This window comes from Entelurus aequoreus, linkage group LG21 (genome assembly GCF_033978785.1).
Source record: "Entelurus aequoreus isolate RoL-2023_Sb linkage group LG21, RoL_Eaeq_v1.1, whole genome shotgun sequence".
NCBI lineage: Eukaryota > Metazoa > Chordata > Actinopteri > Syngnathiformes > Syngnathidae > Entelurus > Entelurus aequoreus.
The window spans coordinates 11,572,171-11,598,260 of NC_084751.1; the positions used below are offsets into that span (position 1 = coordinate 11,572,171).

General features: G+C 38.6%; 2 protein-coding genes and 1 long non-coding RNA gene across 4 annotated transcripts in view; 1 reads left to right on the forward strand and 2 right to left on the reverse strand.

The window, feature by feature from the left end:
* The window catches only part of osbp2a (oxysterol binding protein 2a), a 41,028-nt gene extending 30,711 nt beyond the window's left edge, over positions 1-10,317 (reverse strand). Inside the window, exons 1-2 of the mRNA XM_062030941.1 lie at positions 9,716-10,317; positions 1,094-1,299 (exon numbers count right to left, since the gene is read on the reverse strand). Of these exons, the coding sequence (XP_061886925.1) occupies positions 1,094-1,299; positions 9,716-9,876 (367 nt within the window). The 5' untranslated portion in view covers positions 9,877-10,317. The remainder of the gene's footprint in view (positions 1-1,093; positions 1,300-9,715) is intronic.
* On the forward strand, positions 9,518-16,937 carry LOC133638396 (uncharacterized). Of its 2 annotated transcripts, XR_009823624.1 has the most exons (4): positions 9,518-9,607; positions 9,707-9,774; positions 16,412-16,501; positions 16,597-16,937. It is a non-coding gene; the product is annotated as an uncharacterized LOC133638396 (long non-coding RNA). The 2 variants fall into 2 exon arrangements; XR_009823623.1 differs by having other exon boundaries at positions 16,412-16,937.
* Positions 11,827-26,090, reverse strand: part of atp6v0a2a (ATPase H+ transporting V0 subunit a2a) — a 33,184-nt gene continuing 18,920 nt past the window's right edge. The window contains exons 13-20 of the mRNA XM_062030940.1: positions 25,573-25,663; positions 25,369-25,487; positions 25,076-25,286; positions 20,151-20,270; positions 19,969-20,079; positions 16,684-16,801; positions 16,439-16,610; positions 11,827-12,539 (exon numbers count right to left, since the gene is read on the reverse strand). Coding sequence (XP_061886924.1) covers positions 12,437-12,539; positions 16,439-16,610; positions 16,684-16,801; positions 19,969-20,079; positions 20,151-20,270; positions 25,076-25,286; positions 25,369-25,487; positions 25,573-25,663 — 1,045 coding nt within the window. The 3' untranslated portion in view covers positions 11,827-12,436. The remainder of the gene's footprint in view (positions 12,540-16,438; positions 16,611-16,683; positions 16,802-19,968; positions 20,080-20,150; positions 20,271-25,075; positions 25,287-25,368; positions 25,488-25,572; positions 25,664-26,090) is intronic.

Consider the following 26,090-nt stretch of genomic DNA (forward strand, 5'->3'; position numbering starts at 1 on the left):
AGGTTGGAGCTTTAATACTTCAATCAAGATTGCTGCTCATTTATTATGAACTAGGACGTGAGTCAGCAACCCGCGGCTCTTTAGCGCCGCCCTAGTGGCTCCCTGGACCTCTTCAAGAGATGTGTGAAAATGGAAAAAGGTGAAGAAAAATTGTTTTTAATTTTTTTAATATATTTTCTGTAGGCGAACAGACATGACACAAACCGTTTTGTTCTACTAATTTCAGCAATCCTTGAACTCATCGTAGTTTGTTTACATGGTCAACTTTCTCTGATGCTGCCACAGAAAGACGTTTTCTATGACACTCCTTCTTTGTCTCATTTTGTCCACCAAACGTTTTATGCTGTGCGTGAATGCACAAAGGTGAGCTTTGTTGATTTTATTGATTTGCTGGAGAGCTTATCAGGCATATTTGGTCAATCCATGATCCATGCAAGCTAATCGATGCAAACATGCTATTTAGGCTAGCTGTATGTACATATTGCATCATTATGCCTCCTTTGTAGGTATATTTGAGCTCATTTAATTTCATTTACTTATGTCCTCTCTGTATTTAATTTATATTTGCATGTCTCATGACACATTATCTGTATGTAATATTGCCTGCATTTCTCATAATTGTTTGTGTGCCATGTTGTTCCAGACCACAGCAACCATTACCCAGCTTGCAAAGATTGTAATAAATCTATTAGAAGTAGACAGCCTGCAACATCTATACCTTTGGCCATTCTGAGCCAGTCATTTCCAGAAGTTATCTCATCCTGTGAGAAGAGATTCCAATGTTGCAAAAATGTGTATAATAAAAATTAAAATACAACATTTCTGTCAATGAAGATTTGCGACAGCCTTTGATAGTAGACTAATATAGCTAATATAGACACTTACATCATGACTTACCTTCATTATAACACGTATATAAGGCTTTTAATTTTTTGCGGCTCCAGACAGATTTTTTTTTGGTATTTTTAGTCCAATATGGCCCTTTCAACATTTTGGGTTGCCGACCCCCGAACTAGGATGTGGTTGTTTTTTTGTACTGTACTGATGGACAAACACACTTAATTACTTTTAAATGTTAATCACCAGCGCTTACCCGAGTGCTGAATCAAGGCGGTGGCATTGGCCTTGGCCTGCTGCAAGGCCGACGCCCACCGCTGACACTCCCCTTCAGAGGTGGTCTTCAGGTGGTAGCTGCGTCCTGCGCTTGTTATCATCAAGTGGCACGTGTCGCCCAGCTCGATGTGAGCGGCCGCCATGGGGATGGTGCCTCGACAGGTGTGCGCCATCTCTGCCTGCGTTCTGCAACAACAACAGAGTTTTGAGTGCAATTTTAAATTCACACGCTTTATTACAGTACCTTATCTTTACACACCTTTGTTAGCTTTTAGTTCATTTGTCTTTCTTGACTGAAAACACAAACACTAGGGCTGTTGAATAAAGAGTTTAATGGAATTATTTGTGATATTAATATATTAATGTTAATTACACACCATTAAATATGCCATTCTGTAAACTTACTGAATCTAAAGAGTTTGATATACCGTAATTTCCGGACTATAAGCCGCTACTTTTCCCCCTCGTTCTGGTCCCTGCGGCTTATACAAGGGTGCGGCTTATTTACGGCCTGTTCTTCTCCGACACCGACGAAGAGGATTTGGGTGGTTTTAGTACGCAGGAGGAAGACGATGACACAATGATTAAAGACTGACTTTTCATATACCGGTAGGCTGGTTATTTTGATAACGTACAGACGAGCACTTTGTATTACTTTGCACCGTTGTATTATTTGTACTCTGCACGAATGCCGTTCGCCATGTCAAAGATGTGAAAGTTTGATTGAATGATTGAAAGATTTATTGTTAATAAATGGGACGCTTTGCGTTCCCAAACAGTCATCTCTGTCCCGACAATCCCCTCCGTGGTAGCAGGAACCCCTATATACTACGCTAATTACACATCAAAACCCTGCGGCTTATAGTCGGGTGCGGCTTATATATGGAGCAATCTGTATTTTCCCCTAAATTTAGCTGGTGCGGCTTATAGTCAGGTGCGGCTTATAGTCCGGAAATTACGGTAATATGTATACATTTAATCACAGTGAATATTTACAAGTGTGTCTCAATATCGCTAGAATATTGTTGAAAAATTCATTTATTTATGCTGTTCCTATTTAATTAGTGCACAGGTGTCACATTCAAGGCCCAGGGGCCAGATGTGGCCCGCCACTTCATTTTATTTGGCCCTCGAAAGCTTGGAAATAATATGTATCAATAAAGTACTGTAACTTTTCTTACTAAATGTATTCTTTCTTTTTATTTCGGGAGAAAAATATATATGTACTCCATGTAATCGCAAATTATGTTAACTTAAATATTGTCTAATTATGCAAAAATATATTATCAAACATAAAACCATTTAAAAAATATAAATAAATACTATTAATAATGATTTCAAAGCAAGTTATCCATCAAATTGTGCAATGTAAAAGTAGCAATAGATGTCATTTAAAAAATTGTGAAATTTACAGCACTTTTTTTTTATTATGAAAAATACGTAATTTTTTTTACTGTAATAAACGGCGATGCACTTTTGGCATTTACAGTAATACACCGAAAAATCTACATTTGTTGATGTGCGGTAAAAAAAACAAAAACTGGCAGCTCAGTTGCCAGAATTTTACTGTAAAATTTACATTTTTTTTGTTTACTGTAAATAAAAAAACCTGCAATTTTACAGTTAAACTTTTTTTACCATAAAAACAGCAGTACTGTTTTTCCATTTACAGTATTAGACAGAACATTCTGAGGTGAAATTATTGAAACGTACCATTTTTTTTTTTTTTACATTTTAGTAAAAAAAAAAATCTACTAATAAAATACATTAAAAAATGGTGTAATAATAGTATTCACTGTTAGAAGCGGCTCTCTGGGGGCAAACATAACTGCGATGTGGCCCTCAGTGAAAACGGCTTTGACACCTCTGAATTAGTGAGATCAGTCGATACCTATTAGGCGTATTAACTGTACATTTTTCAATTTATTTACAGTAGTATAACAATATTAAACTATTTCCTTATTATCTTCCTATTCTGCACCTCCACAGATAATGATACAAATGAATTGATGTTTATTTGCCGTAATGGAAATGATTATGATTAGCTTAGCGGAACTGTTCCACACTGCATACATTTGGAACACATAATTAGTTGCTACCTGCTTATCAGCCGGGGTACTAAAAATAGTGTTAGCCAGGGGAGATCAGCTTTTGTAAACGGTAGTAAAAGGTATTATTGGCAATGGTGATCACGTGCTGTACTTTTTCACAAAAATTGGCTGATACTGATCGGCACATCCCTAATATCAACAGTTTAATTGTAAAAAGTGAAAGTCATATTCACATGAGTAAAATATTGAAGAAAAAATCAGTATCTCACAAAATGTGAACCAGTTAAATGGCTACTGATCTATGCAGTTAGCCCAGGGGTCGGCAACCCAAAATGTTGAAAGAGCCATATTGGACCAAAAATACAAAAACAAATCTGTCTGGAGCCGCAAAAAATTAAAAGCCATATTACATACAGACAGTGTGTCATGAGATATAAATGTAATTAAGAGGACTTAAAGGAAACTAAATGAGCTCAAATATAGCTACAAATGAGGCATAATGATGCAATATGTACACATCGCTAGCCTAAATAGCATGTTAGCATCGATTAGCTTGCAGTCATGCAGTGACCAAATACGTCTGATTAGCACTCCACACAAGTCAATAACATCAACAAAACTCACCTTTGTGCACTCATGCACAACGTTAAAAGTGTGGTGGACAAAATGAGACAGAAAAAGTGGCATAAAACACGTCCTAGAAAGTCGGAGAAAGTTATATCAATCAATACATGTAAACAAACTATACGGTGAGTTCAAGGACCGTCAAAATAAGTAGGACAAAACGGCGCTCGCCAAATACTCGAATCAGTGAAGCATGTTTAATATAAACAGTGTGCTTTATAACACTTAGGGAGGTTTGTGTCATGTTTGTCCTCCTACAGAAACCATACTAATACAAAAAAATAGATTTTTTTCCCCCTCATCTTTTTCCATTCTTCATACATTTTTGAAAAATCTCCAGAGAGCCACTAGGGCGGCGCTAAAGAGCCGCATGCGGCTCTAGAGCCGCGGGTTGCCGACCCCCGAGTTAGCCTATAGGGAACACAGAGGTGTGGTGGATGCTTCAACCACGCTTCTTAACATTCTATTTAAACATCTAGGAAGGAAATAAAACCCACGCTAGACTTTTATTTGTTGATTTTTCATCTGCTTTTAACACTATCCAACCTCATAAATGTTAGAATAATTATGTATATATTATCATACAACTTTTATGCTTAAGGGCCGTTGCTATAATTATTGTCAATTGTGCAGAAGTGGTATTTTTCTTTGTCTGTGCAAAGCTGGCAATCCAAAAGATTGCAAGCCAGTCTGGTATCAGTGTCTGTGTCCAGGAACGGCTTGCTGACTGCCAAGGTCGAACATTGCCGTGACGCAGACAGAGCAGAGACGAGGCGATATCACCAGCGTCAATACATTTGCATTTTTGTATAATCATATATTGTGTCTAACTGGAGTTGTCGAGATTACCCCCTTCTCTCAGCGACAGCTTCAGTGATGTAAACAGGGACCTCCCAAATAAATAGAGGAAGCACGCGGGCTGGACTTTTAGAACGTACTAACTAGAATACAGCCCAAAACACATGTCTCCTCATTGAGCCAAATTGCACTCTGTCTCTGCATGATTCCTTGCTTCTCGTCTGTTTAATAGATGTCATCATTGTTTGAACCTGACAATATCCTAGCAGAAAAACTGATATGGGATTTTAACCTGACTTTTGATCTGACTCGTTGGATTTTAGATTTTCTAACTAATCGATCCCAACAAGTCAAGGTGAATGGTATTTTATCCGAGTGAACACACCCTTCAACTGGCTCACCTCAAGGATGTGTGCTTTCAGCCCTTCTTTTTATCCTGTACACAAACACGTGCCAGAGTAAGCATGCCAACAGGACGCTAGTGAAATTTGCAGATGACACGGTCATTGTCAGTCTTCTCAGTGGAAATGAGTCCAGCCATGGTCCCGTTGTTAGTGAATTTGTCAGCTGGTGTGAGGAGTCCTTTTTACAGCTCAACATATCTAAAACCAAGGACATGATTATTGATTTTAGAAGCCACACCAATGCCAAACCTACCGCAGTCATCAATGGTCAGCCTGTAGACTGTGTGGACAGCTACAAGTACCTTGGCACGGTCATAGACTCAAAGCTGACCTTCGAGATGAACCGCAAAGCGGTGTGTAAAAAGGGACACCAACGTCTTCATTGCCTGAAGAAAACTGTCACGTCTCCACATAGATAGAAAACCATGTTGTCACCCTTTTATCGGGCATATATTGAATCGATTCTGTCCTTCTCCCTGGTGTCATGGTTTGGTAGTTTGTCCTTGAGAAACAAGTCTGCACTAAATCAATTTGTAAAGCGGGCTAGTAAGCTTATAAGTGAGCCGCAACTCAACCTGACATCCATGCCACACCCACCCATCATCCTTAGCGCAGTGAATTCCAGCTCTTTCGCTCTGGTCAACGGTTCATTGTTCCTCTTTGTAGGACTAAACTATATATATATATATATATATATATATATATATATATATATATATATATATATATATATATATATATATATATATATACATATATATATATATATATATATATATATATATATATACGTTTATATATATATATATATATATATATATATATATATATATATATATACATATATATATATATACGTTTATATATATATATATATATATATATATATATACACGTATATATATGTATATGTATATGTATATATATATATATATATATATATATACGTATATATATGTATATATATATATATATACATATATATATATATATACGTATATATATATATATACATATATATATATATACGTATATATATATATATATATATATATATATATATATATATATATATATATACATATATATATATATATATATATATATATATATATATATATATATATATATATATATATATACATATATATATCCATTTTCTACCGCTTATTCCCTTCGGGGTTGCGGGGGGCACTGGAGTCGGGCGGAAGGCGGGGTACAGCCTGGACAAGTCGCCACCTCATCACAGGGCCAACACAGATAGACAGACAACATTCACACTCGCATTCACACACTAGGGCCAATTTAGTGTTGCCAATCAACCTATCCCCAGGTGCATGTCTTTGGAGGTGGGAGGAAGCCGGAGTACCCGGAGGGAACCCACGCAGTCACGGGGAGAACATGCACACTCCACACAGAAAGAGCGCAGGATCGAACCCAGGACCTTCGTATTGTGAGGCAGACGCATTAATTCTGAGGTCTCAAGGTTGGCAAGTATGGTCTAAAGCAAACCTGGGCAAATTAAGGCCCGGGGGCCACATGCGGCCCGTTAAGCTTTTCAATCTGGCCCGCCGGACATTCCCAAATAATTTTTTTATATCTTTAAGATGGAAAGTGTAGCTGCCATTATGATGTGCAGTGATGTTTTCTAATGACCGTAAGTCTTCAACTATACAAAGTATTTCAATGGTTGGAATCTGCGCTTTTGCATGATATTTTAGTGATTAGTGTTGTCCTGATACCAATATTATTTCAATACTTTTCTAAATAAAGGGGACCAGAAAAATTGCATTATTGGCTTTATTTTAACAAAAAATCTTAGGGTGTGGCAGACCGGTACTTTTCAGAGGCGGTATGGGACCGAATATGCTTCATTAGTATCGCGGTACTATACTAATACCGGTATACCGTACAACCCTACTAGTTACTATGGTAGTCTACGCCACAGCAGGTCAGACGAGGCACCAAGCAGTGTGGGTGGGGAGTGTTTCCACAGAGTGTTTCCAGAGCGGCTAGCCTGAAATGTGGGTGTCACGGACAGACGCGGAAGGAGATTTTTACAAGAAAGTTCTAAATCTTAGTGATATATCAGATTGTAGGTGTTTTTTGTTTTTTTACCCTTTGCGCTCATATTTCGCTGCGTTTGTTTGCATTTGGCTTGATTGTAAAATATGTCGATTGAGAGGGGGTTGTGGCGTTCATATGTTCTCAATTGTCAGGGTTTTATCGTTCATACGAACACTTCAAATTCCATTCCGTTTTTAAGGCGGTCTGTCATAACATTTTTAGCATTCAATCAGACTTTATTGTGAGGTTTTGTATTAGTTTTCCTAAAAATAGATATACCGGCTAGAGCTGCGAATCTTTGGGTGTCCCACGATTCGATTCAATATCGATTCTTGAGGTCACGATTGGATTCAAAATCTATTTTTTTTCGATTCAACGCGATTCTCGATTCAAAAACGAAATTTTCCCGATTCAAAAGGATTCTCTATTCATTCAATACATAGGATTTCAGCAGGATCTACCCCAGTCTGCTGACATGGAAGCAGAGTAGTAGATTTTTGTAAAAAGCTTTTATAATTGTAAAGGACAATGTTTTATCAACTGATTGCAATAATGTAAATTTGTTTTAACTATTAAATGAACCAAAAACATGACTTATTTTATCTTTGTGAAAATATTGGACACAGTGTGTTGTCAAACTTATGAGATGCGATAGAAGTGTGAGTCACTGTGGCACTATTGTTCATTTTTATAAATGTCTAATGATAATGTCAATGAGGGATCTTTAAAGGCCTACTGAAAGCCACTACTACCGACCACGCAGTCTGATAGTTTATATATCAATGATGGAATCTTAATATTGCAACACATGCCAATACAACCGGGTTAACTTATAAAGTGCAATTTTAAATTTCCCGCCACACTTCCGGTTGAAAACGTCTATGTATGATGACGTATGCGCGTGACGTCACGGCGGCAACGGAAGTATTGGTACCCAATGTGTCACCATACAAAAAGCTCTGTTTTCATTGAAAAATTCTACAGTATTCTGGACATCTGTGTTGGTGAATCTTGTGCAATTTGTTTAATGAACAATGGAGACTGCTAAGAAGAAAGCTGTAGGTGCGATTGGTGTATTAGCGGCCGGCTGCAGCAACACAACCAGGAGGACTTTGAGATGGATAGCAGACGCGCTACCGTGAGTACAGCTTTGGCTTCCAAACATTTGATCGCTTCCCCGTACGTGCGTGTCGCTATGTGCATGTCACGTACGTAACTTTGGGGAAATATACGTTTCTTGCCGACTCTGATGGCGGCCGGGGTGTCGTAGAAAGCTACAACGCCCGCCGCCGCTCCGTAGCTAAGTTAGCTTCAATGGCGTCATTCGCAACAGCATTGTTAAGCTTCGCCAAGCTGGAAATTATTAACCGTGTATTTACATGTCCACGGTTTAATAGTATTGTTGATCTTCTGTCTATCCTTCCAGTCAGGGGTTTATTTATTTTGTTTCTATCTGCATTTGAGCCCGATGCTATCACGTTAGCTCTGTAGCTAAAGAGCTTCACCGATGTATTGTCGTGGAGATAAAAGTCACTGTGAATGTCCATTTCGCGTTCTCGACTCTCATTTTCAAGAGGATATAGTATCCGAGGTGGTTTAAAATACAAATCCGTGATCCACAATAGAAAAAGGAGAAAGTGTGGAATCCAATGAACCCTTGTACCTAAGTTACGGTCAGTGCGAAAAAAGATACGTCCTGCACTGCACACTAGTCCTTCACTCTCACGTTCCTCATCCACGAATCTTTCATCCTCGCTCAAATTAATGGGGTAATCGTCGTTTTCTCGGTCCGAATCTCTCTCGCTGCATTGTAAACAATAGGGAAATGTGAGCAGCCCTATCCCCTGTGACGTCACGCTACTTCCGGTATAGGCAAGGCTTTTTTTAATCAGCGACCAAAAGTTGCGAACTTTATCGTCGTTGTTCTCTACTAAATCCTTTCAGCAAAAATATGGCAATATCGCGAAATGATCAAGTAGGACACATAGAATGGACCTGCTATCCCCGTTTAAATAGGAAAATCTCATTTCAGTAGGCCTTTAATCACTGCTATGTTGAAATTGTAACTAATATTGATACTGTTGTTGATAATATTTATTTTTGTTTCACTACTTTTGGTTTGTTCTGTGTGGTGTTTGTGTTTCCTCTCAATTGCTCTGTTTGTTGCAGTTCTGAGTGTTGCTGGGTCGGGTTTGGTTTTGGAATTGGATTGCATTGTTATGGTATTGCTGTGTATTGTTTTGTTGGTGGATTAATTTTAAAAAAAAATAAATGGGAAAAAAAAAAAATTAAAAAATAAATAAATCAAATTAAATTAAAATCGATTTTTTAAAAATGAGAATCGATTCTGAATCGCACAACGTGAGAATCGCGATTCGAATTCAAATTGATTTTTTCCCACACCCCTAATACCGGCCCCCAGACACATTTTTTTCCCTCTAAATTTGGCCCCCCGAGTCAAAATAATTGCCCAGGTGTGGTCTTAAGACTTCTCAGCTGGGGTAGGCTCCAGCTCACGTGCAACCCCAATGATGACCTTACTTTGACTTGGTATGAACTTTTGCACAATATTCCCATTTATTAAGATGCACTTGTGAAAATAATAGCGAAAAGGCAAATAGTTTTCAAACACTTCCACGACTACCATAGATACTCCACCTGTAATAGGACAGCAGGCCGTTGCTGAGGACGAACCACCGGCGCTGGTAGCCCTTCAGGTAATTGGTCCATTTAAAGAGCCAGCCTTTGTGGGTGTCCAAACACGGCAGGTGCATCCCCGGGAGAGTCGGCGAGGGCAGACGCCTCACTAGCTCATCCATGTCCGGGCTCCTGGGCGAGCTAACCGCTAGTTTAGTCGGTCCAGAGGAGCCAGCTGCCCGGCTAAGCTAAGCGGATGCTAACCGCTGCGAGGCTGCCGCTGGACGGCTGAGCACCGGACCAGCTATCTCCCCTGGGAGGGGGTAGCTCCGCCGTGATGACGGCAAGGACGAAACAATTAAATATAACAAATATAAAACGGAATCATACTTTCCTCTTTACTTTTTTGACGAGGCATTTTGATAATCAAGCTAGTTGGCGTTTGGCGGGTTTTAACTGATGAGTCACGACTTTTAATTAAATAGCATAAACAATAAATATAGGAATTAAGTTGTGAATTGAGAATTACTTCGGCAATAATAAAATAATATCCTCAAATTCAGTTTACACTGCGCCTTGTCGTGTACTTTTAACTTTTTATAAAATAAGCATTGACTTTAATTGTCATTGAAATGTTCAGAGGTTTGTTTTTGCGACAGTTGAGTCAGAATACGACACAGGCGCGGTCAATGGGAAATGTGAATATTATGCATGCTACAACCTCAAAGTATCATGCATTTTCTATGGGGAAAAAAAAGTTATTTTACCTTTGCAACCTCATTATACTATTTGCTAAGTTTTATATTCATAAATGTAACTTTCTCAATACCCTACCTGTTTTTATGCCTTTAAAAAAAGAATTAGAACTCTACTTTAAAACACTATCTACCTTTAACAATCAAAAAGCTGTGAAAACTATAATGCTGTGTTCCAAACTTGGATTATTTATGGAACTTGTGTCAGCCTATGGCTTTACATTTTGTTATATATATATATATATGTATGTATATATATATAAATATGTATATATATATATATACATACATATATATACATACACATATATACATATACACACACACACATATATATATATATATATATACTAATATATATATATATATACACATATATATATATATATATATATATATATATATATATATATATATATATACTAATATATATATATATATATACACATATATATATATATATATATATATATATATATATATACATATATATATATATATATATATATATATATATATATATATATATATATATTCATTTGCATTCCATTTTAGTTACTTTACTGAGTCTACAACCCCCTGGTGCTGTTTTGTACTGTTTCTGTTCTTGGTTTGATTATTATTATTGATTGTATGTAAATGTTGAATATTATAAATAAAAGTTTATAAAATTAAATTAAATTTAAAAAATCATGCATTTTCCAAAACATTACATTTTAATGTTTTTGATCAACACATACACTACCGTTCAAAAGTTTGGGGTCACCCAAACAATTTTGTGGATTAGCCTTCATTTCTAAGAACAAGAATAGACTGTCGAGTTTCAGATGAAAGTTCTCTTTTTCTGGCCATTTTGAGCGTTTAATTGACCCCACAAATGTGATGCTCCAGAAACTCAATCTGCTCAAAGGAAGGTCAGTTTTGTAGCTTCTGTAACGAGCTAAACTGTTTTCAGATGTGTGAACATGATTGCACAAGGGTTTTCTAATCATCCATTAGCCTTCTGAGCCAATGAGCAAACACATTGTACCATTAGAACACTGGAGTGATAGTTGCTGGAAATGGGCCTCTATACACCTATGTAGATATTGCACCAAAAACCAGACATTTGCAGCTAGAATAGTCATTTACCACATTAGCAATGTATAGAGTGTATTTCTTTAAAGTTAAGACTAGTTTAAAGTTATCTTCATTGAAAAGTACAGTGCTTTTCCTTCAAAAATAAGGACATTTCAATGTGACCCCAAACTTTTGAACGGTAGTGTACATGTATTGTAAAATGATTGTATTAAATACACTTTAATGTTAACGATGAAGTTAAATTTCAGATGTAAAAAGTCAAGAGCCCCCAATAAAATAAAACACATGCTTGCGAAAGCTTTATTCAACACATCAAAATGGTAAAATATTGGACTCTACTACAGAGTTTTTTTTTCTTTGAAATAAATAGCACAATGAATAATACATACAATAAGCACATCTGGCTGCAGAGTAGAGGAACAGGGTTACATTTAAATAATGAATCATTAATAATAAGCAAATAGCAAAACATTTTTTTAATTTTGGCATCATCACAATCATAAATAAGGTGACCCTTACAATACAATCATTTCTGAAAAGTGCTTCTTTGCTATTTGTCAGACAATTTATGAAATAAATATGTATGGCACCATGACAGAATGCTTTGCTAACTTGCATTGTGCTGCTAAGAAGTTGTTTACACAGCACAATGCAAGTTTGTAACCCACCCGTGTGCCTTCAACTGCAGTTTTAAATCCACCGATGTGCACCCAGGGGTTTGCTGGATGGAGAAGTAAGGCAGTCAGCACAGCAGAAAGGATTTTTTTGTTCTATTTTCATAACGGTCAAAAAACACTTTGCTACGAGAGCGACCTCTCATCGTCTTGAGGCTTCACAGTGAGAATTGTCCCCAGTATGCAGCATCCTTCCAAGTCAAAAGGCCCGGCGTCTGTCCGCATTCGACGCTTCAGAGGAGGCCGTCTTGCTCGAAAACCGAGGGCAAAAGGGAGAAGTCGAAGGGCACAAACTTGACGCCTGTGCCGTGGTAGAATTTGTTCTGAAACTCCACCCTGAAATCAAACATTGCATCTCAGAACATTAGAAATCAAACAATTGATGGAAAGGAAAATACATTTAAAAAATATATATATTTGTGGAAGTTAAAATGCCTTCCAGTTGACCTATGTCAGAGGTGTCAAAGTGGTTTTCACTGAGGGCCACATCGCAGTTATGATTGGCCCCAATGAGCCGCTTCTAACAGTGAATACTATTATTACACAATTTTTTAATACATTTTATAAGTACATTTTTTTTTTAAACTAAAATTTTTAAAAAAATATGGTAAGTTGCAATAATTTCACCTCAAAATGTAGTGTATATTACTGCAAATGGAAAAACTACTGCTGTTTTTTTGGTAAAAAAAAAAAAAAAAGCCAGCTCAGTTGCCGGAATTTTACTGTAAAATTTACACTACCGTTCAAAAGTTTGGGGTCACCCAAACAATTTTGTGGAATAGCCTTCATTTCTAAGAACAAGAATAGACTGTCGAGTTTCAGATGAAAGTTGTCTTTTTCTGGCCATTTTGAGCGTTTAATTGACCCCACAAATGTGATGCTCCAGAAACTCAATCTGCTCAAAGGAAGGTCAGTTTTGTAGCTTCTGTAACGAGCTAAACTGTTTTCAGATGTGTAAACATGATTGCACAAGGGTTTTCTAATCATCAATTAGCCTTCTGAGCCAATGAGCAAACACATTGTACCATTAGAACACTGGAGTGATAGTTGCTGGAAATGGGCCTCTATACACCTATGTAGATATTGCACCAAAAACCAGACATTTGCAGCTAGAATAGTCATTTACCACATTAGCAATGTATAGAGGGTATTTCTTTAAAGTTAAGACTAGTTTAAAGTTATCTTCATTGAAAAGTACAGTGCTTTTCCTTCAAAAATAAGGACATTTCAATGTGACCCCAAACTTTTGAACAGTAGTGTACATTTTTTTTTTAATGTAAATAAAAAAACCTGCAATTTTACAGTAACATTTTGGCGCTTGAACCGTTTGTTTTTTGTTTTTTTAGTGCAAATCAACAACTGCAGATTGGTGGGTGTATTAATCTAATGGCAAAACTACACCCCAGTTTATTATAGTAAAAAAGTTTTTTTTTTCCATTTAGAGAAAACCACAGTAAATTTCACAATTTTACCATGAAATCTATTGCTACTTTTACATTGCACAATTTGATGGATAACTTGCTTTGAAATCATTATTATTAGTATTTGTTTCTATTAAAAAATGGTTTCAATGTCTGAAAATATATTTTTGGCATATATTTCAGTTACCGGTAACATTATTTGCGATTACATGGAGTACATACATTTTTTGTCTCCCAAAATAGAAATAAAGAATACATTTGGTAAGAAAAGTTACAGCTTCAAGCACACCTGTGAAGTGAAAACCATTTCAGGTGACTACCTCTTGAAGCTCCTGGAGAGAATGCCAAGAGTGAGCAAAGCAGTAATCAGAGCAAAGGGTGGCTATTTTGAAGAAACTAGAATATAAAACATGTTTTCAGTTATTTCACCTTTTTTTGTTAAGTACATAACTCCACATGTGTTCATTCATAGTTTTGATGCCTTCAGTGACAATCTACAATGTAAATAGTCATGAAAATAAAGAAAACACATTAAATGAGGAGTAGGTGTGTCCAAATTTTTGGCCTGTACTGTATGTAAAATGTGTTTTAAGTGGCACAATTGCACATTAGTAAGTGCTACTGTAATAATGTAATGCTGTCTGCCAGTAATTGTTTCTAAATGTGTAAAACTTCATTTGAAATGTGTGGTACGTTTATTATTCACAGTTCTCAGAATGTTTCCCTGCAAATAGTGGGAACATTATATCAGATATGTCACAGGTGTCAAACTCAATGCCCGGGGGCCAAATCTGGCCCGCCACATTATTTTATGTGGCCCGCAAAAGCCTGGAAATAATATGCGTTAATAAAATGCTTAATCTTTTCTTACTAAATATATTTGTTCTTTCCCCTTTTGACATAAAAAATTATGTACGGCATGCAATTGCATATCTTTTAAGATTCAATATTATCAACATCAAAATATTATATTATCCATCCATCCATTTTCTACCGCCTGTCCCTTTTTGGGGTCGCGGGGGGTGCTGGAGCCTATCTCAGCTGCATTCGGGCGGAAGGCGGGGTACACCCTGGACAAGTCGCCACCTCATCGCAGGGCCAATATTATATAATGTATTCCAAAAATGTTTTTTGTTAAAATAAAGATAAATACTGTACTTAAATATCTGCTTGACTTATGATTTGAAAACAAATGATCAATCAAATTGTAGACTGTCATATTGACAATAGATTTTACGGTTAAATTCCGCCGATTGAGTTTTTTACTGTAAAATCAACTTTGGTACTGTTTTTTTTCCCATATACAGTAAGACACAAACATTAAAAAACAAAAAGAAAAAAAACATTAAAACAACAAGATTTTACGGTAAAAAACCAAAACACTGGCAGTTCTGTTGCTTGAATTTTACCGCTAAAAACAGTCAGTGTTTCCCACAGATTCATTTATTTGTGGTGGCCCGCCACGAAAGAATTACGTCCGCCACAAATAGATTTTTTTTTTTGTCCTGTCCAGCTTCTCAGGCAAATCATATAGTTGATGTAGATGCCCATATAGGCTGTACTTCTCAGTGACAATCTCAGGGTTTCCCACACATTCATTTATTTGTGGTGGCTCGCCACGAAAGAATAACGTCCGCCACAAATAAAAAATTTAAAAAAAAAATAATAATAATTTTTTATTTTGTCCTGTCCAGCTTCTCAGGCAAATCATATAGTTGATGTAGATGCCCATATCGGCTGTTCAGATTTACTTTACAAAAGAGAAGTGTAGGATACTTCTCTTGTTGCCTTATTTGTATTTGACCACTACTGTTTTCTGTTTATTTGTTACTGACTGTGGCAGGACACCTCTGCCTCTGTTTCACTTTATGTTGCTGGTAAATAATATGGTTGTAGTAGTAGGCTAAAGTTTAATTATTTAGTATGCACTAATTAAAGGGGCAGAGCTTTAAGAGACATTTTAGCTTTTATATTTTATAAGATATATTTTTTGTAAGAACCACAATTAATAAATATATTTCAGTGAATAACTTATTGTTCAAATCTGTATATAAATATGTACATAAAGTGTTGTAATTATATTGTAAAATGGATGGATGGATGGACGTTTAAAACAAAACTGTTATTATTAATTAGTAAGTATACATTTTTTTGAGCCTTTTTAGAGAAAATCATATCATTGTAGTAAATTACTCGATGTTTGTCATGGTGACCACGCCCATAGCCACGCCCCCACCGCCACAGGTATCTTGGCAGTTTATGGGAAACACTGACAGTGGTATTGTTTCTCCATTTAGTCAATTTATTTATATGCTGTAAAAAACCCACTGCTTTTACTGTAAAATTCTGGTGACTGAGCTGCCAGTTAAATTATTTTTTTTGCAGCTTATGTAAAAAAAATATTATGTTGATGTTATACACCGGTATACACATGTATATTCATATATTACTCATCAAATCAACTTTATTTATTAAAGCACATTTAAAATTGACCACAGGGGTAGCCAAAGTGCTGTACAATGGGCATGTTAAAAGATAATACGAGAACCGAGCAAACAACACAACACAAAAAAGAAAACGATAAAAAAAAACAAACACTAAAATAATTGTTAAAAGCGGCCCTCTGAGGGCAACCATAACTGCCATGTGGCCCTCAATGAAAACCAGTTTGACACCCCTGGTCTATTGCAACACTAGTTTGTTCAATACAACACTAACATGGAAACAGGAGTTCAGGACATTCAGCGCAAACAAAGCCATGCCTAACTTTAAGATTTTTATTTGCAGTGGTGTGCTGGTGCAGCGGGGACTCACCAGTGGAGGCGGAGAGCGTGGAGGAACGCCGACAAACCTTCCATGACCAGCAGGATGGACACGGTGAGTAGCGCAAAGACGCCAAACACGGGCACTAAAAACACCACCCCGACTCGCGTGGTGATCTTGAAGCCGAGGCGCATCACCATGTCCCACAGCACCTCAGACAGCTCTGGACGGACAAGCAACCAAGTCCATGACAATCATCACAACTTGGCGCCTCGACGGATTAGTGCGGCACTTACGCGCGTGCGCCAAGCTGAGAGCCCAGAGTCGCAGGTACGACGCCGTGTTGGATATGCAGCCCAGGCAGTACTCGATGGTGTGGATGGCCTGGTGCAGGAGCACGTCCGCAAAGTCAAACTGGACAACAAATAATACAACAAAACTTGTTGTCAATTGAAACTCAGCGTTATTGTCTTTTAGTATTTTTCAATGTTATATAAAAGGTCCCACATCCACAATCTGGCCTTGATGCTGGAATTGACACTGTTTTAAAACAGGGTTTTTTTTACCTTTTTGAATTTGGGGCCCAACTTTTTCACAACAGAGGGGCCACTGAAATATTAATACTGAATTAATAATCTCACTCTTGATTTGATAATAAGGGACTCATAAATAACTGACAAAAATACATTTACATACAGTTATGTTGTGCTAAAATCAATAAACTAAATGAATAATGTTTCTTAACTAAAGTGCAAATGAAAATACAGCTTCACCACTTTAGTCATAATTCTGGCGCTAAAGAAACTTCTCTATGACTTTAAGCTTCAGGGGCCGTACTTATCAAGCTTCTTAGAGTGCCATTTTACACTTAAGTCCTGAGAATTTGCGAAATTTAGTCCTACTCTCAAACTTAAGAATAAAAGCTTTTTATCAACGTTCTTAAGTCTAAGAAACACTCCTACTCTCCACGATATTTAAGAGACCTTCAGAGGTGTCTTAAGTGGTTAGGAGTTGCCAGCAGGGGACGGCACTGAGGCGAGAGAGACGTGCGCGAACGTTCAGGGAACGGAACAATGTTTTTTTTTTTTTGATGACGAGCAGCTGATCAAACGGTATCGTTTGGACAGAGCGGATATTATTTTTGTCACAGATTTAATACTTTTCGATTCCTTGTTGATTTCTGCATGTGTCTGCAGTGGGCTAGTATATATAGAGCCATCCACACCAGTTTCAAATTAGTTGCCTAATTAATGAATTGGAAAGAAAATGTTATGACAGTAGCGTATGTGTGTGGCCGTGAGGTGAGTGACGTCAGTGAGTGTGTGGGCGATAGAAGAGAGGGAGCGGTAGCGTGAGTGCCGGCGGGGACTAGTTTGTTTTGTATTATTTTGTAGTTTATTGTCAAAATATACACTCCCATTGTCCACTTAAATATTTCCAAGATATTTCTTTATTCTTAGACAAGGGATTCCCTTCCGTGATTGGTCATTTCTATGGACACAGAAATTACGTCACCTAAAATTCCGTTTACGGCACATAGTAATGTCGTAATTCAGCTCTGAGTGTGACACTTAAGATTCAGTCCTACACTTCGCTGAAAGTGTGAGTAAGACGCTTGATAACTAACTTTTAAGTGCAGCTTTCAGCGAAGAATTTATTTACTCTTAAGTCAACTCTTAGCAGACTTCTTAGGAGTCATTCTAAGAAGCTTAATAAGTACGGCCCCAGATTTCTTCTGTTTGTTTAATGCAGAGCTGTCTATAGATAGGATGGACAATTTGGTTTCAGAGTTGGTCCCAAACATGGTGCCCTGTAGGGTTTTTGACCAATCACTTAAGAGATTGTCTGGCCATACTCACTGATTGGTCAAAAGTCCCTCACGTGACTAGAAGGGCGCCATGTTTGGGACCAACTCTGAAATTGAGTCGTCCTTACTTGTTGTCATTACTGCCACAAGTGGTGGAAAAATGTGTTGCAACTGAGTCCCGCTGCGGCCCGTACGGACCACAGCTGAAAAACAAATATTCAGTCTGCATCCCAGTGAGAGCCAGATATTGTACCGTATTTTTCGGACTATTAGGCGCACTTAAAATCCTTTCAATTTCTCAAAACTCGACAGTGCGACTTATAACCCGGTGCGCATAATGTGCGGAATAATTATGGTTGTGCTTACCGACCTCGGAGCTATTTTATTTGGTACATGGTGAAATGATAAGTGTGACCAGTAGATGGCAGTCAAACATAAGAGATACGTGTAGACTGCAATATGACTCAAAAAATGTTATGTTTCATTGAGAATATAGAACATTACACACGGCGCTCAAAAATCTATCAAAATGTTTTAGTAGGACTTTGGTAAGTTATGAAGATGCACCGCTTGATGGATTGTACTGTGCTTCAACATAGCAGTATTATTATGGTGTGTGTATAAGGTAAGACATATTATCTGGGGTTTTGCTTCGCAATATTATGCAAAAGCAACTTTTCTTACCTTCTGGTACCTGCTGATCTGTATTTGGGATCTGCATAAGTCCGGAAAATTTGCGCGCGTCCGCCTTTGTAGTCGATAAGCTTCTTCTTTTTCTCTACCTTCTTGTTATGTGACATTCATCCTCCGCTGTTGCCATTTCTAATATAAAGTAGTGTAAAGTTCTTACTTATATCTGTCAGTAAACTCGCCATGAAAGCGCTAAAACATACCGGTGTAGTGAGTTTACATTATTCACCCAAGGAACTTTAGTTATTAGAGAGTTCTGCTCCGTCAGCTTTTCACAGGACACATTTTCGGCCTTATTATTGCACTAGTGAGCCACGGATGAGGAGATGCTGCTGCGTTATTGATTGAAGTAAAGTCTGAATGTCATTAAAACAGTTAGCGCCATCTTTTGACACTTCTTCCACTCCCGTCCTTGCACGCTACACCGCTACAACAAAGATGACGGGGAGAAGACGCTGTCGAAGGTGAGCCACGTAAATAAGACCGCCCACAAAACGGCCCATCCTGAAGCGACTTGAAGATGATCTGTAAAACATCATCCATGCAACATTTTGACCAAAGAACCACCATTACATGTTATGTAATGATGACAAGCTCAGTGGCCTTGTGGTGAGAGTGTCCGCCCTGAGACTGGGAGGTCCTGAGTTCAAACCCCGGTCGAGTCATACCAAAGACTACAAAAAAATGGGAGCCATTACCTCCCTGCTTGGCACTCAGCATCAAGGGTTGGAATAGATCACCAAAATGATTCTCGAGCGCGGCCACCGCTGCTGCTCACTGCTCCCCTCACCTCCCAGGGGGTGAACAAGGGGATGGGTCAAATTCAGAGGACAAATTTCACCACACATAGTGTGTGTGTGACAATCATTGGTACTTTAACTTTAAGTAGACCACAAGAAAGTGTTTTACATTTAGAAAAAAAAAAAAAGACCCCTTTAATGCGCCCTATAATCCGGTGCGACTTTTGTATAAAAATAGACCTGAATAGACCCTCTCATCGGCAGTGCGCCCTATAGTCCATAAAATACGGTACATTCCAATACAAACATTTTGTGGTTAAGTAGGTCATTGCTGTTTCTCTGACCGTCTGAGCTTCTCTGCGCGTCGTCTCATCAAGTCCCTCTTCCTCGTCGTCCTCGTAGGACGGCGCCGCTGAACTGTCATCCTCGCTGGCGCGCCTCACTCTCTCGTAGCCCTGCAAGACCCACAATCACTGCTCTGTGGAACTCGGCACGCTGCACGGCGAGGCCGCGACGCCGGACTTACTCTGCGCCTGCGCAGGCCTTTGCCTCCACGGTGAATCCAGTACAAGAAAAGAGGCTTGCCTAAGAGCAGGACGGGAGCGGACAGCAGCGCGATCACCAGTAGGAACATTTGTAGACCCGTCTGTGAAGGAAATACACAAACAAGAGCACTGAAATTAAATAGCGGTGCTTCACATTCATCCATTTATTTGTTTGTGGCGGCACGCCATGATTGTTACATTTAGGGATGTCCGATGATATCGGACTGACGATATTATCGGCCAATAAATTCTTTTAAACGTAATATCAGAAATTATCGGTATCGGTTTCAAAAAGTACAATTTGTGACTTTATTAAAGGCCTACTGAAAGCCACTACTACCGACCACGCAGTCTGATAGTTTATATATCAATGATGAAATCTTAACATTATAACACATGCCAATACGGCCGGGTTAACTTATAAAGTGACATTTTAAATTTGCCGCTAAACTTCCGGTTCGAAACGCCTCTGAGGATGACGTATGCGCGTGACGTAGACCGGCGAACACGGGTATGCCTTCTACATTGAAGCCAATACGAAAAAGCTCTGTTTTCATTTCATAATTCCACAGTATTCTGGACATCTGTGTTCGTGAATCTGTTGCAATCATGTTCATTGCATTATGGAGAAGGAAGCTGAGCAAGCAAAGAAGAAAGTTGTCGGTGCGAAATGGACGTATTTTTCGAACGTAGTCAGCCACAACAGTACACAGCCGGCGCTTCTTTGTTTACATTCCCGAAAGATGCAGTCAAGATGGAAGAACTCGGATAACAGAGACTCTAACCAGTAGGACTTTTGACTTCGATACACAGACGCCTGTAGAGAACTGGGACAACACAGACTCTTACCAGGATTACTTTGATTTGGATGACAAAGACGCAGACGTGCTACTGTGAGTATGCAGCTTTGGCTTCTAAACATTTGATCGCTTGACCGTATGTGCGCAACTTTTTTTTGCGTATGTACGTAACTTTTTAAAATATATAAGCTTTATGAACCTTGGGTTAGGTGAACGGTCTTTTGGGCTGAGTGATTGTGTGTGTTGATCAGGTGTTTGAATTGTATTGGCGTGTTCTATGGAGCTAGGAGCTAGCAGAGGAGCTAGGAGCTAGCGTAACAAACACGCAGGTGTTTTTATGCAGGATTAATTTGTGGCATATTAAATATAAGCCTGGTTGTGTTGTGGCTAATAGAGTATATATATGTCTTGTGTTTATTTACTGTTGTAGTCATTCCCAGCTGAATATCAGGTCACCCCCGGCTCTCACAGCATCTTCCCTATCTGAATAGCTTCAACTACCCACTAGTCCTTCACTTGCACTTTACTCATTCTCAAATCTTTCATTCTCGCTCAAATTAATGGGGAAATTGTCGCTTTCTCGGTCCGAATCTCTCTCACTTCATGCGGCCATCATTGTAAACAATAGGGAACTTTGCGTATATGTTCAACTGACTACGTCACGCTACTTCCGGTAGGGGCAAGCCTTTTTTTTATCAGATACCAAAAGTTGCAATCTTTATCGTCGTTGTTCTATACTAAATCCTTTCAGCAAAAATATGGCAATATCGCGAAATGATCAAGTATGACACATAGAATAGATCTGCTATCCCCGTTTAAATAAAAAAAATTCATTTCAGTAGGCCTTTAAACGCTGCTGTGTACACGGACGTCAATAAACCTTAAAGGCACTGCCTTTGCGTGTCGGCCCAGTCACATAATATCTACGGCTTTTCACACACACAAGTGAATGCAAGGCATACTTGGTCAACAGCCATACAGGTCACACTGAGGGGGTGGGCGTATAAACAACTTTAACACTGTTACAAATATGCGCCACACTGTGAACCCACACCAAACAAGAATGACAAACACATTTCGGGAGAACATCCGCACCGTAACACAACATAAACACAACAGCACAAATACCCGGAACCCCTTGCAGCACTAAGTCTTCCAGGACGCTACAATATACAACCCCCTAGATTCTGTAGAATGTGGTGAGAACTTCTGTCCCAGAGCTTTTCCCCTCACCTGTTTTCTGTTTGCAATTAAGACTATTTAAGTTTATCCTTTTTTCTACCTTGGTTGACGGGACATTGTTGATGCTGTTATCTGTTCACTGGTGACTACAGACGATCTTTTTCATGCTGCGCTCTAGTACGCTCCTACTTTGTGGACGCCGTCTGCTCCACATTTCATAGTAAGTGTTTTTTGCTGCGTTCCAGCATTTTGTTTTGTGTCCGTCATGGTCTGGCCGTTTAGAGCGCTTCCCTTCTGCTCTCGCCATTTGTTTTTGCTTTTTTAATGAATAAATACGAGAGATGTCCGATAATGGCTTTTTTGCCGATATTTCGATATTGTCCAACTCTTAATTACCGATTCCGATATCAACCAATACCGATATATACAGTCGTGGAATTAACACATTATTATGCCTAATTTTGTTGTGATGCCCCGCTGGATGCATTAAACAATGTAACAAGGTTTTCCAAAATAAATCAACTCAAGTTATGGAAAAAAATGCCAACATGGCACTGCCATATTTATTATTGAAGTCACAAAGTGCATTATTTTTTTTAACATGCCTCAAAACAGCAGCTTGGAATTTGGGACATGCTCTCCCTGAGAGAGCATGAGGAGGTTGAGGTGGGCGGGGTTGAGGTGGAGGGGGGGTGTAGCATATTGTAGCGTCCCGGAAGAGTTAGTGCTGCAAGGAGTTCTGTTGTGTTTATGTTGTGTTACGGTGCGGATGTTCTCCCGAAATGTGTTTGTCATTCTTGTTTGGTGTGGGTTCACAGTCTGGCGCATATTTGTAACATTGTTAAAGTTGTTTATACGGTCACCCTCAGTGTGACCTGTATGGCTGTTGACCAAGTATGCTTTGCATTCACTTGTGTGTGTGAAAAGCCATAGATATTTTGTGACTGGGCCGGCACGCAAAGGCAGTGCCTTTAAGGTTTATTGGCGCTCCGTACTTCTCCCTACGTCCGTGTACACAGCGGCGTTTTAAAAAGTCATAAATTTTACTTTTTGAAACCGATACTTTCTGATATTTACATTTTAAAGCATTTATCGGCCGATAATATCGGCAGTCCGATATTATCGGACACCTCTAATAAATACCCCTTTTTACTTCACGCTGCTACCTCGTTCATCTGCATCCCTAAAACCACAACAACCGTTTGACAACGCTTAACAAATACAACTATTTTGCACCGTTGTTTCAAAGTGGACATGTAATCAACGTTGTATCAATGTCTTGTGCCTGCTGGGAGGGCAGTTCTATAGAACAGCAGGGTTTCCCACACATTCATTTATTTGTGGCGGCCCGCCACGAAAGAATTACGTCCGCCACAAATAAAAAAAAAATAAAATAAAATAAAATAAAAAATAAAAAAATGTTTTTTTGTTTTTTTTTGTCCTCTCCAGCTTCTCAGGCAAATCATATAGTTCAGTGGTCCCCAACCACCGGGCCGCGGCCCGGTACCGGTCCGTGGCCCGATTGGTACCGGGCCGCGGCCCGATTGGTACCGGGCCGCGGCCGCACAAGAAATTTAAAAAAAATAAATTAAAAAATAAGTTTTTTTTTTTTTTAATTAAATCAACATAAAAAACACAATATATACATTATATATCAATATAAATCAATACAGTCTGCAGGGATACAGTCCGTAAGCACACATGATTGTATTTCTTTATGACAAATTTTTTTTTATTTTTTTTACTACCCCTCACCCACCCCCCCGGTCCGTGGGACAAATTTTTAAGCATTGACCGGTCCGCAAGTACAAAAAGGTTGAGGACCACTGATATAGTTGATGTAGATGCCCATATCGGCTGTTCAGATTTACTTTACAAAAGAGAAGTGTAGGATACTTCTCTTGTTGCCTTATTTGTATTTGACTTTATTAAATGTATTTATATTGGAAACACAACATGTGTATATAACAAAGGGTGCAAAGTCTGCAGGCAGTAGGAAACACATGGTTAAGTGTAGGGAGTAAAACTGATGGCAGTCTAAAGTTCAAGATTTTTGGAGCTCTTTGTTCAGTGGATCAGATGTTTGATGAAGCTCTGTGTCTATCTACCACCACTACTGTTTTCTGTTTATTTGTTACTGACTGTGGCAGGACACCTCTGCCTCTGTTTCACTTTATGTTGCTGGTAAATAATATGGTTGTAGTAGTAGGCTAAAGTTAAATTATTTAGTATGCACTAATTAAAGGGGCAGAGCTTTGAGACATTTTAGCTTTTATATTTTATAAGATATATTTTTTGTAAGAACCACAATTAATAAATATATTTCAGTGAATAACTTATTGTTCAAATCTGTATATAAATATGTACATAAAGTAATTATATTGTAAAATGGATGGATGGATGGACGTTTAAAACAAAACTGTTATTATTAATTAGTAAGTATACATTTTTTGAGCCTTTTTAGAGAAAATCTAATCATTTTAGTAAATTATGCAAATTACTCGATGATGTCATGGTGACCACACCCAAATCCACGCCCCCACCGCCACAGGTATCTTGGCAGTTTATGGGAAACACTGGAACAGTGGTCCCCAACGACCGGTACCTATCCGTGGCACATTTGCTACCGGGCCGCACAGAAACAATAATTCATTTATAAACTTCCGACCCACTAAACACACCAATAAGCTTATTAATAGATGTATATTACAACTCCTTTGTTATAGTACATGGGACAATGAACATCAATGGACATATAAAATGTTAATGTGTCAGATGATAGCCAAAGACTAATTTTTTGTCCTCTTTTTTTGCTGTTTTTATCTGCCGGTCCGTGACAATAATACATAAATTACACCGGTCCCTGATGGGGAAAAATGTTGGGGATCCCTGCTATAGAAGGTTAATAACCAGGCTGACAATACCTGTCCCGGGTACAGGGGAGTGATGTCCTTGCCCTGCATGACGAACATGTTAATGAAGTGGATGAGGATGCTTGGAACGCTGCTGGAGTCGCGCGCGCTGAAGGCCAGCCACTTGTAGAGGATCATGAAGACCAGGTAGCCGAAGAGACAGAGCAGGAAGAGCAGCTCGGGCAGAAAGAGCAGATAAACATCGTATTTCTGTCGGAAGTGCCTGGGAGGGCAGACCAGAGGGCACGGATTAGCTTAGCGAGGCACAAAAGCAATCGATAAACTTCTTCGCCGCAGTGACTCACAAGTGATTGAAGACGCTCAGAACCACGCCGAAGGTCATGTGAATGACGCCGACGACCACCGACATCTTCATCTTGTACGAGTTGAGGAAGGACAGCCGGTTGACCGCCATGCTCCAAATCTGCGGCAAAAAACAACAACAAAAACGCAGTGAGAGTAATGCAAGACGTGGCTTGGACGGCGGCGCCTTTAACGGTTTTACTCACAGGATCGATGCCAAACGGGTACGGGCCCACGAACACGCCGCTGACGTTGGGGTCTAACGTTAGCAACGCATTTGTTTGAAGCGTTTTGTTCCTGGAAGGGACAACACAATTTACGCCAATTTGGTAACTTGCTGTGCTATAGGGACAACAAACTTATACATTATTATTAGAGATGTCCGATAATATCGGCCGGCCGATATTATCGGCCGATAAATGCTTTAAAATGTAATATCGGAAATTATCGGTATCGTTTTTTTTTAATGAAATCAACATAAAAAACACAAGATACACTTACAATTAGTGCACCAACCCAAAAAACCTCCCTCCCCCATTTACACTCATTCACACAAAAGGGTTGTTTCCTTCTGTTATTAATATTGTGGTTCCTACATTATATATCAATATATATCAATACAGTCTGCAAGGGATACAGTCCGTAAGCACACATGATTGTGCGTACTGCTGGTCCACTAATAGTACTAACCTTTAACAGTTAATTTTACTAATTTTCATTAATT